This window comes from Scyliorhinus torazame, chromosome 10 (assembly GCF_047496885.1).
Source record: "Scyliorhinus torazame isolate Kashiwa2021f chromosome 10, sScyTor2.1, whole genome shotgun sequence".
NCBI lineage: Eukaryota > Metazoa > Chordata > Chondrichthyes > Carcharhiniformes > Scyliorhinidae > Scyliorhinus > Scyliorhinus torazame.
Window position 1 is genome coordinate 233322998 of NC_092716.1, and position 15708 is coordinate 233338705.

At 41.5% G+C, this 15708-nt stretch overlaps 1 protein-coding gene across 5 annotated transcripts in view; it reads left to right on the top strand.

Annotated features, from left to right (window-relative positions):
* caprin1b (cell cycle associated protein 1b) overlaps positions 1-15708 on the top strand; it is a 158883-nt gene that overhangs the window by 31401 nt on the left and 111774 nt on the right. For all 5 annotated transcript variants that reach the window (XM_072466579.1, XM_072466581.1, XM_072466578.1 and 2 more), the window contains exons 4-5: positions 2091-2329; positions 6403-6485. In XM_072466579.1, coding sequence (XP_072322680.1) covers positions 2091-2329; positions 6403-6485 — 322 coding nt within the window. The remainder of the gene's footprint in view (positions 1-2090; positions 2330-6402; positions 6486-15708) is intronic.

A 15708-nucleotide genomic window follows, 5' to 3' on the forward strand; every position in this document is an offset into this window, starting at 1 on the left:
GTATTAGTGAAGCAGTTTCAATCTCACAAATGTTGGTGGTGTACCATCTTGCTGGGCTTTTTAAAAAAAAAAGTTGAGAACCGAGAAGAAGCATAAAATCAAGGACATTGACAGTTTTCATGAAGAGGCTGGACAAAATCATGGATTGCTCATTTGGAAATGGTTGTGACCTGACATTAAATCATTATGAACCAGTAATGTTTATAAATTGTACAATCGTTGGTAAAACTACTACTATGGTTAATAAGTTGTTTCCTTAAATTCACGAAGACCTGTGGGAGGACCACTATATAGAAAGTTTGTTTTTAAGTTGCCCTGTTTGTCTTTCCACTTTAATGCGTAGATATAATAGGGTATGTGTGCACCTGATATTTTGGATTTCCGTTTTAGTGCTTGGGCGGCACGGTAGCACAGTGGTTAGCATTGTTGCTTCACAGCTCCAGGGTCCCAGGTTCAATTCCCGGCTTGGGTCACTGTCTGTGTGGAGTCTGCACGTTCTCCCTGTGTCTGTATAGATTTCCTCCGGGTGCTCTGGTTTCCTCCCACAAGTCCCGAAAGAGGTGCTGTTAGGTAATTTGGACATTCTGAATTCTCCCTCGGTGTACCCGTACAGGCGCCGGAATTTGGTGACTAGGGGCTTTTCACAGTAACTTCATTTGCAGTGTTAATGTAAGGCTACTTGTGACAATAAAGATTATTATTATTGCCAATGTAGCGTGTGAACTGATGCCACCATTTTGATTGCTATCCCTTCTACAAGCATTCAATCCCTCTACTGCTGACAGACATTAGCAGCCGTGTGTACCATCTGCAAGATGCACTGCAGGATCCTACCAAGATTATTCCAAACCCATGGCCACTACCATCTAGTAGGGGAAGAGCAGCAGGTACCTGGAGGCTCCCCTCTAAGTCACTCACCACCCCGACTTGGAAATATATCACCATTTCTTCACTCACTGGGTCAAAATCCTGGAATCTCCTCCCTAATAGCATTTGTGAGTGCACCTTCACCTCCGGAATTGCAGCGGTTCGAGAGAGCAGTTCACCACCACCACCACCTCGAGGGCAACTAGCGATGGGCTATAAATGCTGGCCTAGCCAGTGATGCCCATATTCCTGTAAGTGAATTTTAAAAGCTTTAGAGTGGCTCCTTGACCCTCCTCATCGGCTCTCTCCTGTTCTATGCCCCTCCTGCGTCCTTATTCTCTCCCCGCTCCCGGCCCATCTAGCTCCTCAATTCTCCAGCTCCCGGCTCTCCCATTCACCATCTCACCCCTGCTCGCTGTCTCCTGACCTCCCATCCCCGATTCCCAAGTGTTCACTTAAAGGAAGGGATTTTGGAGAGGGTAGCAGAAAACCATGGGGAGCATCGGGGAGAACATAGAACATACAGTGCAGAATCAGGCTATTCGGCCTATCGAGTCTGCACCGACCCACTTAAGCCCTCACTTCCACCCTATCCGCGTAACCCAATAACCCCTCCTAACCTTTAGGGTCACTAAGGGCAATTTAGCATGGCCAATCCACCTAACCTGCGTGACTTTGGACTGTGGGAGGAAACCGGAGCACCCGGAGGAAACCCACGCATACATGGGGAGAACGTGCAGACGCCACACAGACAGTGACCCAGCGGGGAATTGAACCTGGGACCCTGGTGCTGTGAAGCCACAGTGCTATCCACTTGTGCTACCGTGCTGCCCTAAGTTGGAGGATTGGTGAGTAAGAGCTAAGTAGACCGCTTTAGTGTATTTATTATCATTTATTTAACTTTTATTTCATTTATACATATAGGAATTTATGAATAAACAGTACTTCAACTTGGAGTATAATGTTTTCAGTTTTTTGATAATGGGCCAACAGAAATTAACTACAACCATTGTATTGGTTGTAATGGGGAAACCTGATTTGCTTGGTGTTGTTTCATTTGAAGTTGAATTTTTCAAGAATGCAACCAATTTAGCGAGGAATGTTCATGTTGCTAAAATAACTTGTGTTGTCTTAGCCTAGTATATATTTTCATTAGGCTTGTTGCACTAGATATTGAAGGTTTAATTCGCTCAATTTGTAAAAATTTCGCATTTTGTTTTTAGATCCAGAAATCGCTGAAAAAAGCAGCTCGCCGGGAACAACTGATGCGAGAGGAAGCAGAACAGAAGCGGTTAAAAACTGTCCTTGAGCTACAGTATGTTTTGGACAAATTGGGTGATGATGATACACGCACTGACTTGAAGCAAGGTTGGAATGGGTCTCCTGTTCTTACTGAAGAAGAATTGGGAATGTTGGATGAATTCTACAAGCTTGTACAACCTGAACGCGACATGAACCTCAGGTATTATGTTATTATAATGACCGGTTTTTGCTTATCATAGAATCTCTACAGTGCAGAAGCAGGCCATTCAGCCCATTGAGTCTGCACCTACCCTCCGAAAGAGCACCCTACCGAGGTGCCATACTATCCCCGTTACCTCACCAACCTTTTGGACACAAAGGGATAATCTAGCATGGCTCATCCATCTAATATGCTCATCTTTGGACTGAGAGGAAAGCCAAGCAGACACAGTGCAAGCTCCAGAATCAAACCCGGGTCCCTGTCGCTGTGAGGCAGCAGTGCTATACCTTTTCCACCATACTGCCATATGAAGCCAGCTGTTGCCTTTAGTAACGTTTATTCATTTGTTTTGATGTATCTGTCCAGATCCCCTGAAATTCTTGGTAATTCACCCATCTTAATTTCTATTTCAACCAAGTAGCATCCAAGGCTCAGGTTTGTGTGGTGGTGGTATGAAGGCCCTGACAAAGAATTTTAGTGATTGACTACGACAACCCCAATATTGTGGGCAGAGCTGAAACAGAGATTTGAAGATTGTTATGGGAGAGGAGGGCACAGAGCTTGGTGGCAGTGATCCCTGCAAGGACTTCAGAAAAAGAAATAAACTTAACGGATATGAGGAGGAATTGAGTTTAAATTTTATTTTTTAAGAAGTGATGACTGACTTGGGTGTAAAGACGGAAGAATTGGTGACATCTAATCTTATTCTGATGCTTTAGCAGAGGTCAGAAAATAGAGGTTATAGATTTGAAGCAATCAGTTGACGGATTAGAGGGGAATGAAGGAGAATGTTTTTCCCAGAAGGTGGTGGAGGTCTGAAACCACTGCCTGAAAGGATGATAGAGACAGAAAACCTAATTTCAATTAAAATGTAATTGAATGTGGAAGTGAGGTGCTGTAAGTTACGAAACTATTGTCCCAGTGCTGGAATGGGTGTTTAGGCTAGATACCTTATAGCTGACACAACGCAAGAGGCTGAGCTGTGACTTCTATGAGAAGGAAGCTATGGAATAATGTGATGAGGAAGTAGGGCTGGGAGAATTTGTCAAGCGGTGATTGAAAGTGCATAAATAAGCCTTTAATTCTGTCATTGTCTTAAAAATCAAATGTGTTCAATGCAAAGTCAATTTATCCTTTGTGATCTTATTGTGATCTGTTACCTGGTCGCTGCACTGACAGTAAAGCAAGTGCCACAGTTAGCTTTGGGTTGCAAAGCATAAAGAGCATTTTTAGTGTGTTGATTTTGCCCCATAATTGAAATATCTATCTTTCCATTGCCATCACTTGATAATCAAGATAAAATTAAGAGCTGAACATGCAGGGAGTTGCAAGTGTGTTCATACAACATACGTTTGTTTGTTTGTTTATGAGATGCCTGTGGTTTCCTTGGGAGCATAGAAGAAAGGATGGGACTAATGATTGCAGTACTTTTGTTTTAAAAATGTTCTTTTGTTATTCCCTAATTTCTTTTCTGCAACCACCAAGGTAACTTGCTGTTTGAAGAAATGTAGCTTATGTCTGATCAGGGCTAGCTTCTTTTAATGTGCTTGGGGACAACTGGAATTGGGCAGCAACCAAAGGCAAGTTTGTGCAGTGGCAAAGTGATGGCAGACTGAGACAAGTGAAGACTGGACTCGATGGAGGGACATACCTCTACCATGCTTTGTTAATTCAACATTATAACAATTACACAGCCCTTCCTTGAGGATTTTTCCTGTTTGTTCGATGCTCTAACTACATCTTACAGAGGAGGCTTCAGGCCAATCCAGATCCAAAATCCTGCTAAGAAAACTCCGCTCCCATATGGAAAGCTGTGACAAGCTCCACCACAACAGCGGAAACGATCAACATTCTAACTACAACAGTCAAAAAGAAAAAGTCAGCTTGCCCAATTTCTAAATATTAACAGATCCTTTAAAAACACTTCTAGATCCATATCTGCATCGTCGCCAAAAACTAATCGGCTCTTTCTTGAGCCATATGTTATCTGTATGCCGAATTTCATTGAAATCCAACCATTCTTTTTTGCGATACAAAGTTCGTACATAAGCAGACTGAAAAATAACAGTGAAAAGTACCATAATAATAATCGCTTATCGTCACAAGTAGGCTTCGATGAAGTTACTGTGACAAGCCCCTAGTCGCCACATTCCTGCGCCTGTTCGGGAGGCGGGTACGGGAATTGAACCCGCGCTGCTGGCATCGTTCTGCATTACAAGCCAGCTGTTTAGCCCGCTGTGCTAAACCATAGTGCAGAACCAAAGGCTGTACTCTTCAGGTTTTAATTTAAAGCTAGGCATCATCACTTGATGTCTTCTGTGTTCCAAAGGGGTGGTGTCACGTTTATACCTGCTTGTCTTCCTGTTTTTCTTCTAAAATGTTTGTGCACCCGTGAGTATTTTAACCATGTTTTTGTAATGGCTATTAGATAGAAACCATTTATTTCTCTTTGTGCCACTAGTTCCTCTACAGTGCTTCCCAAACCTTTTCCACGGTAACCCATTTTGAGGCATAATTGTGCAATCTACTCTACATGAGGTGATACAAACGCAGATAGGTTACCGATTTGCAGAACACCTCCACCTCCATCGAGGTCGCAAGTGTGACCCCCCCCCACCACCCCCTTGGAACTTCCAGCCGCCTGACATTTTAATTAACAACCTTGCTGCCATGCTGACCTCTGTCTTCAGCCTCCTGCAGTGTTCCAGTGAAACTCAATCTCATTGCCTGATCTTTTGATTTGGGCTCTTTACAGTTTTTCAGAATCTACATAGTTTGACAATTTTCAGACTGTAATCTCTGCCCTGTTCCACTTTGACAGGTTTTGGTTTAAGTCTTGTTTTTTTGCAGACCGCAGCTGTTAATCATTCTGCCATTCATACCACCTCCGGCATATCTTTTTGTCCCATTGACCCTGCACCACCAGCTCTTTTTGTCATTTAATTTCTCCTGCCTTCACCCTATCACAGATCTTCCAATTTTGTTATTTTTGCTTGGCCCAGTTCAGATGAGCGGTCATTGTTCCAAAATGTTAATTCGGTTTCTTTGTCCCCAGATATTGCCGGACTGGCTGTGATTTTCCTACATTTTATTTATTTAATTTGATTTCAAGCATCCACAGTGTTTTGCTTTTGTTTGAAATTTTGTAATCTGCTTGATGGTTTGTATCCAAGTCATGTGTTCCGTAGAGCTGACCAGCAGTGTGTTTCTTTGTTAGCTATTGGAATTATAGTGCTCATGAAAACTATTGCCAGTATTCTTGCTAATATGTATATGACTGGGACGTAGTTCTCGCTATCCAGTTTTACCACTAAACCCATATTTTGGGGTATCTGACAATCGTTAACCTATGAATGAGTTATTTGATATGTGTGACTTGAGTGACACTTTTATCTCTGAGCTAGATGGTTGTGTGCTTTAAGTCGCACTCCAGAGACTTGAGCACATAATCTAGGCTAATATGCTCCATTGAATTAATGAGGGGGTGCTGCATTGACGTCTTTCAGATGGAGTGTTAAACTGAGGGCTAGTTCTAGTGGATGTAAAAGAACCATGGCACTACTGGAAGAGCGGGAAGACAATCTGTCCTCACTAACAATAGCACTCCACCAGTGTCTATAAAACAAAGCCTATCTATCTTGTTTTTAACACATTCTCTGTGGATCTTCCTGCATGGAATTTGGCTAATCCTTGTTTATTAGCCAAGAAATTCATTCGAATGTCTGAGCTGTGGAAAGTGCCCTGTAAACATAAGTGCTTATTTTTCCCCCTCTCTTGCTCCATGCGGATCCCTTTTTCCATCTCATGTGCCCTCCTGCAATTCACCCTTCCTCTCTCCTCCCCACTCTTTCTCTTTCTCCTGTGCACGTGGAAGAATCGATCCAATGATTGACTTGTTGACCTGAAGCTCACACTCATCTCTTAAGCAGGTCCTATTTTCCTATCATGCAAGTGTGGCTTAATATTAAAAAGAGTTTTCAATAGTACTTTGGGTAATTATGCTGTGGATACAGACATTTTTTTAAGTGTTCAGTCTGTTCACGCCTGTGCCTAAATTATTTTGTGGTTTATAGGTTGTGTGAACAATTTGAACAAGCATCAGTACACTTATGGGACCTACTAGAAGGCAAAGACAAAAAAGTTGGGGCCACAACATGTGAGTATCTAATAATAATAATCGCTTATTGTCACAAGTAGGTTTCAATGAAGTTACTGTGAAAAGCCCCTAAATCGGAATTTGTGTTTTGGTAGAGTTGCAAAGTATCGCTGTGACAAAAGATGAAATGCTTTTGTTTAGATTCTTTATTTCCAGATATCAGGAATAAGGTCAGTTGAAATGGATTATTTTTGAAAGGCTAGCTAATTTTCACATCTCAAAATAAAGACAAGATAATGCATGGTATGAGGAGGTCTTAAACTGTGCGATTTGATTTCTGCAGTTATATCATTATCCAAGTACAAGTAATTAAAAGTATTTGACAGAAGCAGATGATCCTTTTGGATTTGAATATCATACATGAATGGAAAAAATGAGGTTTGTTTAGGGATATTTGGCTTGATTGCCAGCCATGCAGATCGGTTGCATTTGAGAAGGACATGGCTTTCTTTGTAAACTCTTGGTCGGTTCTATGGCTCAGTCAATCTGAAACCAGGTTGTAAAGCTATTTGGAGGTTTTTCGTAATGTTTTGCTACATTGGCAATTGTGCTTCAAGGATTAATTTTATATTAAGGGACAGGGTAGGAAGTTTTTTTTTTGTTTCAAGAGGCTAGTGAAGTTTGTTATAGTATTCTATACTGAATATTGTTTTTTCATTGTTAGCTATGTTAAATTTTTGGCATTGTAACCTGAGCTTTAGTATCGAGGGCTTTTGGTACGACCATCACCAAAGTAACCCCTCTAACCAGCAGAAGTACTACTCACCAGCAGAAGAAAACAGATGTCCCATTGGGTTGAACACGGCAGCACCCGGCAAGCACTACCACACCTTCATGACTGTCTCCTTCTCTGTTTCAAGATAGGATCCATTTCACAAGACATGTAATACAAAAGTCATCATAATTGATGACAGGAGATTGTCCCAACTGCAAGGATATCCTCGCTCTTTAGGATTACTGGGAATGTCTTCACTAGGATCATGTTTAAAAGGCTCCAATGACTGCAGACAGAGTATGCAGAAGCTCAGTGCGACTTTAGTGCTACCACATGTACAGTGGACATGATCTTCTCCATACACCAGCTGCAAGAGCATTGTAGGGACTCTTTTGTAGATCTTTATAGCATTCAACACAGTCAGTGGTGCAGTACTGTGCAAGAATTGGGGGAGAAATAGCTGCTCACCAAAGCTCTTCGATTTCATCCACTCCATCTAAGACCTGCACTGTGCTGTACAGTTTGATTGCATCACTTCCAATAGTTTTAAGATGAACAATGGAGTGAAACAGGGCTGTGTCCTAGCCTCCACTTTAGTATCTTCTCCATGCTCCTGGCCGTTGACTTCCCTGTACGTATGGAAAAAGTTTATTTGAATGCTAAATGAGATGGCAAACTCTACACTAGTCTATCCAGGCTGAAAGAAAAGGCCAAATGCAAAAGACCTTGATCACAGAACTCCTTTATGCTGACAATGCTGCGCTAGTAATTCACACAGAAACACAGCTTTTGATGCTCCCACGACTAAACTTGCTCTCCTTGACTATAAGCATCAAGAAAATAGTGGTCATGAGGCAGTGTCACATCTCCACCCCTGAACAACACCCTGCTGGTAATGGTTAGAAAATTCAATTACCTTGGTCCACAGTGACAGACAATAAGAACATAACATCTGTGTCATTTGATGTAGAAAGCTAGACATGCACCGGATAGGCTTTTGCCACCTTGCCCGACTCCTGAAACATGCATGGAATAATATCAGGCCGATTCTTCAGACCAAGATATTGTTTTTTTGGGGCCAGTTGCATGATGATCAGTGGCTACGATTGTTTGACAACACCGAAAACAACAACCCACACTTGATAACCACTTTCACGGCACGTGAGGTAGCACATGCTTTTCAAGAATTGGTGGCAAACTGCATCATGCAAAGTTACCCCATCCAAAGGAGTTGCTGTGTGTCCATCTTTCGGATGTGGGAGGATGCCAATAACGATGGTCATTGAACATATCCACTCATCTTTCAAAATTGAGATCACATGTCAGTCAGCTTGTGTTTGGTAGCACACCCTGATTTATACGGGATGGGAATGGTTGGTGATGGACCCAAGAAAATATCTAATGTAAATTCCAACCGTTTGGTGGAATTTTAACCTTTTATGCAGCTTGTCTTGAAATCAAATTTTATTTTTGTGTCTCAGGAGAAAAGCATTTGATATTGTTTCTGACCTATTCCTTTATCATTACCTGTGTCGCAAATATCTAATTCATGTATTTTAAGAGTATAGTGTTTGGTTTTGGGAATTGAAGTCTTAACAGTACAAAATTGCTAAATACAATTAAAACGGCTTGGCGGTTACTACATTTCAAAGATTGGAGTCATGTTGACTGGAGTGCTTAACAGCTCCAAGGGTAAGATTATAAAATAGCAGGTGGACTTGCGTCGCTGGAGAAATGACGCCTGCAATCTGCAGTAATGGCAGTCCAGCGAGATGTTGTTTTGGGAGGTGCGTGTGTGCGTGTGTACACGACGACGACTGGACGCAGACTGGGGGAATGCTTTGTGCAATACACCGCTCGATCTGCAGGTATGGCCCCCAACCTTGCTGCCTCACAGCACGAGGGACCCTGATTCAATTCTGACCTTTGGTGACTGTGTGGAGTTTGCATGTTCTCCCCATGTCTGTGAGTTTCCCCTGGGTGCTGTAGTTTCCTCCCACAGTCCAAAGATGGGCAGGTTAGGTGGATTGGTCATGCTAAATTTCCCCATAGTGTTCCAAGGTGTGCGGGTTAGGTGGGGTTATGGGGATAGGGCGGGGGAGTGGGCCTAGGTAGGGTGCTGTTTTGGAGGGTCAGTGTAGACTCGATGAGCTGCATGGCCTCCTGCACCCGGGATTCTAATTCTGTGATTCTGTGAATGTAAACTAGGAAGAAACATTTTTAAAACCGTCTGTAAAAACTTCTATTGATATGTGAATAGAAAAAGAAGTGAAGAAAAATGTGGATCCATTTCAGACACAGACAGGAAAATTTATAATAGGGATGTGGCAGAGAAGCTAAGTAATTGCTTTGTGTCCATCTTCATGCAAAGATACAGGAAATCTCCAGAAATTAAAGAGAACTGAGGAACTGAAAAAAATGAGTATTTGTAAAAAGGAAGTAGCCCTAGAGAAATTAAATACACAAAGTGAATAAATCTTTGGGATCCAATGATCTATATTCCAGAGTGTGGAAAGAGCTACACTTGGGAGCCGAATGTAAGGGAGCAGCGGGGCAGAGACTCCAGACACTTGGCGGCGACAGAAATCAAAACCCTGACATCATTTTGAAAAGTGAGGTCAGCACAAGGGAGAGAGCTGACCAACTAAATACATACTTTGGTTCTGTCTTCACAACGGAGGACACAAATAATGTACCTGCAATGTAGGGGAATACAAGGTTTAGTGAGAGGGAGGAACTGAAGAAAATCAGTGTTAGTAGAGAAATGGGGTTGGAGAAATTTGAGATTGAAGGTCGAGTACTCCCCAGCGCCTGATGATCTACATACCAGAGTACTTAAGGAAGTGGCCCCAGAAATAGTGGATGCATTGGTCATCTTCCAATATTCTATAGTCTTATGGAGCAGTTCTTACAGATTGGAGGGTAGCTAATGCATAATTCCGAGGTGCAGAGGGATCTAGTGCGTGAGTCACAAAAGGTTAATATGCAGGTATAGCAAGGAATTGAGAAGGCGAAAGGAAATGCTGTCCTTTATTACGTGAAAAATCAAGCACAAGTTAGTATCAAAAACGGAGAAATAGAAAAGTTTGAAGTCCGTATGACTCTTTGGAATCCACAGTATTTTGCTTTAATAATAGTAAGGATGTTGTGCTTCAATTATACAGCGCATTGGTGAGACCACGTCTTGAATACTGTGTACTTAAGGAAGGATGTAAACTCATTTGAGGTGGTTCAGAGGAGGTTTACAGAATTGACACCTGGAATGTGCAGGTTGTTTTATGAGGAAAGGTTAGACAGACTGAGCTTGTTTCCACTTGAAACGAGGGGTGGTTTGATTGAAGTAGATAAGATCCTGAGCAGTGGACATGGAAAGAATGTTTCCCTTTTGTGGGTGCATCCAAAACTAGGAGTCACCTTAGGACAGAGATGAGGAGAATTTTGTTCTGAGGGTCGTGCAACTTTGGAACTCTTGCCTCAGAAGGCAGTGAGATTATTGAATATTTTTAAGGCGGAGGTGGATAGATTATTGTTAGGCAAGGGAATCAAAGGATATTGGAGTAGATGGCAATGTGAAATTTAAAGACTTATTGAATGGCGGAGCAGGCTCAACGGGCCGAATGGCCTACTTGTTTTTAAATTTGTATGTTTGTGAAATGGATATTCTTTGCAAAGCTCTGGACTTTGTTGATAATTTGAGTTCTTCATTCATGTATTTTAAAGGTATACCTTTCTGTGAACAGGGGATTAAAGTGGTAAATGGAAAAACATAGGTTTGAGAAATTAAGAAACACCCCATCGATAATTTCCAGTCAAAGAATAATCCACATTTATTTACATAGAGAGGTCCGAGGCGGAAGTGAGAACACCCAGCAACTGGCTTTTATTCTGAGCTTCAGGGTAGAGGCGAAAGGTCTATATTATTCAAATAAGTGTTTGAATTATTAATGAGTTCCCAATTCAAAAATGCTGAAAGCATCTTTTTAAATGAGGGTGTTTCTTTGCGTAACCAGCAAGTCTGTAGATAGTGTCATTTGCTCCATTGAGATATAAATTATTCATATGGATCCCAGAATCAAAGTTTGGTTTTGAAGCTAAAAGTTAATTATTTAAATATCTATCGGACATCCCAACTAACCTCTGCTACCAGAAGAGATAAAAATGGTAGACTGGATTTTGCGATCAGCAGAGAACTGATTGTTCTCGCTGCTGACCTTGAAAGCTGCCTTTGTGGCCCCATTTTTTGTCTTTCCAGTGTCAGTTTAAATGTTGCGGCAATAGTATGCAATCAAGCAAGGTAAGCAATCTTATTGGAAGCATTCTCACTGACAGCAAACTAGGAAGTATAAACCACTGAATTACTTCACTTGATTTTTACTTTGTGCAGGCAGCAACTAGGGCACCTTTTTAATTTTGTGGAATTTGTTAAGGAGGTATTTAACATTCAGCAAAATATATTACTGTTGCCATTGAGGCTGCTGAGCAGTAATTACGGAATTAGACCGTGAAAGAAAAATTACACCTCATTTAATAAGGTATAATGTTTGCAAGGGTTTTAACAACGGGTCTAAGATCTTGTCACTTGAATGATTTCTAATTAACTGCATTCTTGGGGGGACCTTCATAGCGTGCCCTCTGGTAAGCATAGATTTCCACATGTCTCCAGAAGTTGCTTTCAGTTTGAGGAGTAGTGATGTGGACGGTGGCTGTTCCACCAGCATTATTACTCAAAATCTGGGTTGACATATCCAAATGTCAGTCATTCACTCCCTATATAAATTATACTATCAATGGTAAAACTACTACTCTGTTTAATAAGTTTCCTCCAATTCACCAAGAGCTATGGGAGGACCACTATATAGTAAGTTTGTTTATAAGTTGCCCTGTTTTAAGTCTTTTCATTTTAATGTGTAGATATAGTAGATACAATAGGGGTCAATGTGTGCACCTGATATTGGGATTTCCTTTTTAGTGCTTGGGTAGCACAGTGGTTAGCATTGTTGCTCCACAGCTCCAGAGTCCCAGGTTCGATTCCCGGCTTGGGTCACTGTGTGGAGTCCGCACGTTCTCCCTGTGTCTGCGTGGGTTTCCTACGATTTCCTCCCACAAGTCCCGAAAAACATGCTGTTAGGTAATTTGGACATTCTGAATTCTCCCTGTGTACCCGAACAGACGCTGGAATGTGGCAACTAGGGGCTTTTCACAGTAACTTCATTGCAGTGTTAATGTAAGCCTACTTGTGACAAAGATTATTATTATTATTATGTTTCTTGTTTGGATTTCATTTGCTTCAGTTGATTTCTTTGCTACACGCTCTGGTTAATTGCAAGGATGCATATAGAATCATGGTAGCACAGTGGTTAACACTGTTCACCTCTCAGCTTGGGTCACTGTCTGTGCGGAGTCTGCACGTTCTCCCCGTATCTGCGTGGGTTTCCTCCGGGTGCTCCTGTTTCCTCCCACAAGTCCCAAAAGACATGCTTGTTAGGTGAATTGGGCATTCTGAATTCTCCCTCAGTGTACCCGAACAGGCGCTGGAGTGTGGCGACCAGGGGATTTTCACAGTAACTTCATTGCAGTGTTCAAGTAAGCCTACTTGTGACACTAATAAAGATTATTAGATTGTTAATTGCTTTTGTATTGGGGGTTGAAGATTTTACCTGTGGAAAATGCTGCTCATTGTTTAGATGTTTACTGTTCAAATTATGGCAACAAAATGTGATCATGAAGCCGAATAGTTAATCGTGAAAAATACAATTTATTGACAAATACACAAAAAAAGTGCCCAGATTTTATTGTTCGTTAGACCTAATGCCACTGCATGTACTTTTGAATTTGTTGAGGTGAAGAATCATAGCCCACGACTCATAATGCAATTGAGGTTTAAAAGAGAACAACTAAATTGGGAAATAGCGATGGATGAGAAGCTGCCCATTGTCTATCAGAACAGTAGGCACTTTGGGATGCATGGGCTCCAGCGCTGTTTGATGTATGACCTTTTTAAAATTCTTACGTGGGATGAGTGTCGCTGGCAAGGCCAGCATGTGTTGCTTATCCCTAATTACTCTTGGGAAAAAAAATCAATAAAATTAAATTATTAAAGGTGGTAGTCCATTTGGTGTAGTCAACACCCACCAGGGCTGTTGGGAAGGGAGTTCAGAATTTTGATCAAGGGGACAGTGAGTACTTTCGGACATAGAAAAAAATGAACTAGTGTCAGACATTTGAATGGTACCTTTCGCTTTAGTGCAGAGTATGTTGGGTGTATCAGCAGCATTTTTGCACTTTAAAAGGAAAAGTGTATGGTCCATAATAATGATTCAATAAAGATGAGAAAATTGTGAAATATGAACAAAATGCTGGAAATACTCCGGTCTGGTAGCATCTGTGAACAAAAAAGCACAGTTAATGTTTTTCATCAAATATGACGTCAGTTTTTGAAGAGTCATTTTTGACTTTGTTGTGGTTGAGACATGATGTTTTATATATATATCAGTTAGGCTATTTTATATATTTTTTTTCTGGGCTGTTAAAAATGGAGAAAAGCTGAGCTAACAAATGGTTCAGCCAAGTCACCTGATGCCTTGCAGCAGTTTCAAGTTAACAATTGCCATAGGTGTGAGGAGTCTGGTCCAGCTAACTCTAATATTGGAAAACCGTCATTGTAATCTCCAAAAATGATGCTAATTGGCAAAGCATTACCAGTCCTCTCACACTTTCAACAAAGAGCAGAAGTTTGTTAACCCAACATGTTTCCAAATCCACAATGAATCCTGAATCCGATAAAATCTAAGATTCCAACCGTGGGAATATACATCCTATATGAAAAATTGAGGAGATATGTCACATGACCTCCCCAAGCTGCACTGTGATCTAGTTTGTTGGAACTGAATTCTGCTAGTTCCTGTTTGACTTCCAAAGTGAACAGAACTCCAGGTCTATTATCATGCCAGTGGCAACAGAAATACCTTGTACCCAAATCAAACCTGCCAACTGCTGGAACCTCTGAACTTGTGCTTCCTGACTGACTCATTCTGTGTACCAGCCTCACCCTGGAAAGATGGGGGCATTCTACAATCAGCCAACCTACCCGTGGAAGGAAAGTTAACCCATGGTTCCAGACTCTGGACACATGTAGAACCAGTACTTGTATTTTATTGTGGTTGTGCCCTGAACCCTCTTCCTTTTTCTTTATCCCCTGTTTGATGCGTGTGTGTGTAAAAGTGGTGGATGTTGTGAAACCCTTTGTGTGTTGTGTGTCTTCTCGCCGCAGATGCCGCCACGTCTGATGCACCTGTCCAGTTTGTTCTGTTTATATCGCCGGTTTCTAGCATCTGCCGTGTTTAGCTTTCATTTAGGAACAAATGTGCATTTGGAGGCTGGGGGTTTTGAGTCTCCGAAACTGATTCCACAAATTGTTCAGTGTGGAATAAGAAATGTGAACTACTTGGAAGACAACTATAGAAGTGGACCTTGGAGCTTGATTCAAAGTGAGCGGTGATGGACGCCCAGTATGCTAATTAAGCTGAGCCATTCGAGGTACCTGTTGGCTAGACATTTGAAATAGGAAGGAAGCATCTTTAAATTTTGGGGGAAAAATTAATTTTCATTGCCTCATTGAGCTTGGAGATAATCATGATGCAATGGTTCAACTATTGCACCAGGCAAATTTGAAGATTTTGAGTTAGGAGAATATATACCTGGTCACAACCATGGGATGTCCAGAAGCACTTACATTTTCAAAACTTAAAATTAATTGTATGCAATCACTTGGTAGAGGTTAGAAAACACAATTGTGATGAATGACTGACTTTTTTTGGAATGAAGTTTCCCATGGTTCAATGCTAACACCACTGTTAGCTTTTGATATGCATTAATGATTTGGGATGAAGGGCATCATTGTAAAATTTGCAGATGACACAAAACTTTATAATGCAGCAAACAATGAGGAACTCAGCAATAATCTTTAGGGGGGCATTGTCAGACTGGAGGAATGGGCAGGCACTTGGCTGATTAAATCAACACAGGAATAAATGTGAGGAAGAAAGAGAAAGTACAGCTAAATCCACAGTTAGAGGCGTTATGGGCCAGGGCTTAGAAATTCAAAGTGTAATTATGAAGTTCACCTGACCTAAAACGTTTTATGTTGAATTTGGCTAAGATGAGCACAAAGGCCTTCACTGCAGCTGTGCTCATTAGACTTCCTAGACACTTTAATCAAAACAAGGTTTACTCTAAAAATGTAGTTAACACACACACACACACACACATATACAGCAAGTATTTTTCAGTAACAAACATAAAGACATGATGTTTGTGGAGATGCTGCCGTTGGACTGGGGTGAGCACAGTTAGAAGTCTTACAACACCAGGTTAAAGGCCAACAGGTTTGTTTCGATATCACTAGCTTTCGGAGCGCCGCTCCTTCCTCGGGGACCTGAGGAAGGAGCAGCGCTCCGAAAGCTAACATAAAGACGCCACACAGCTACAGTAATCTATGTATATAACACT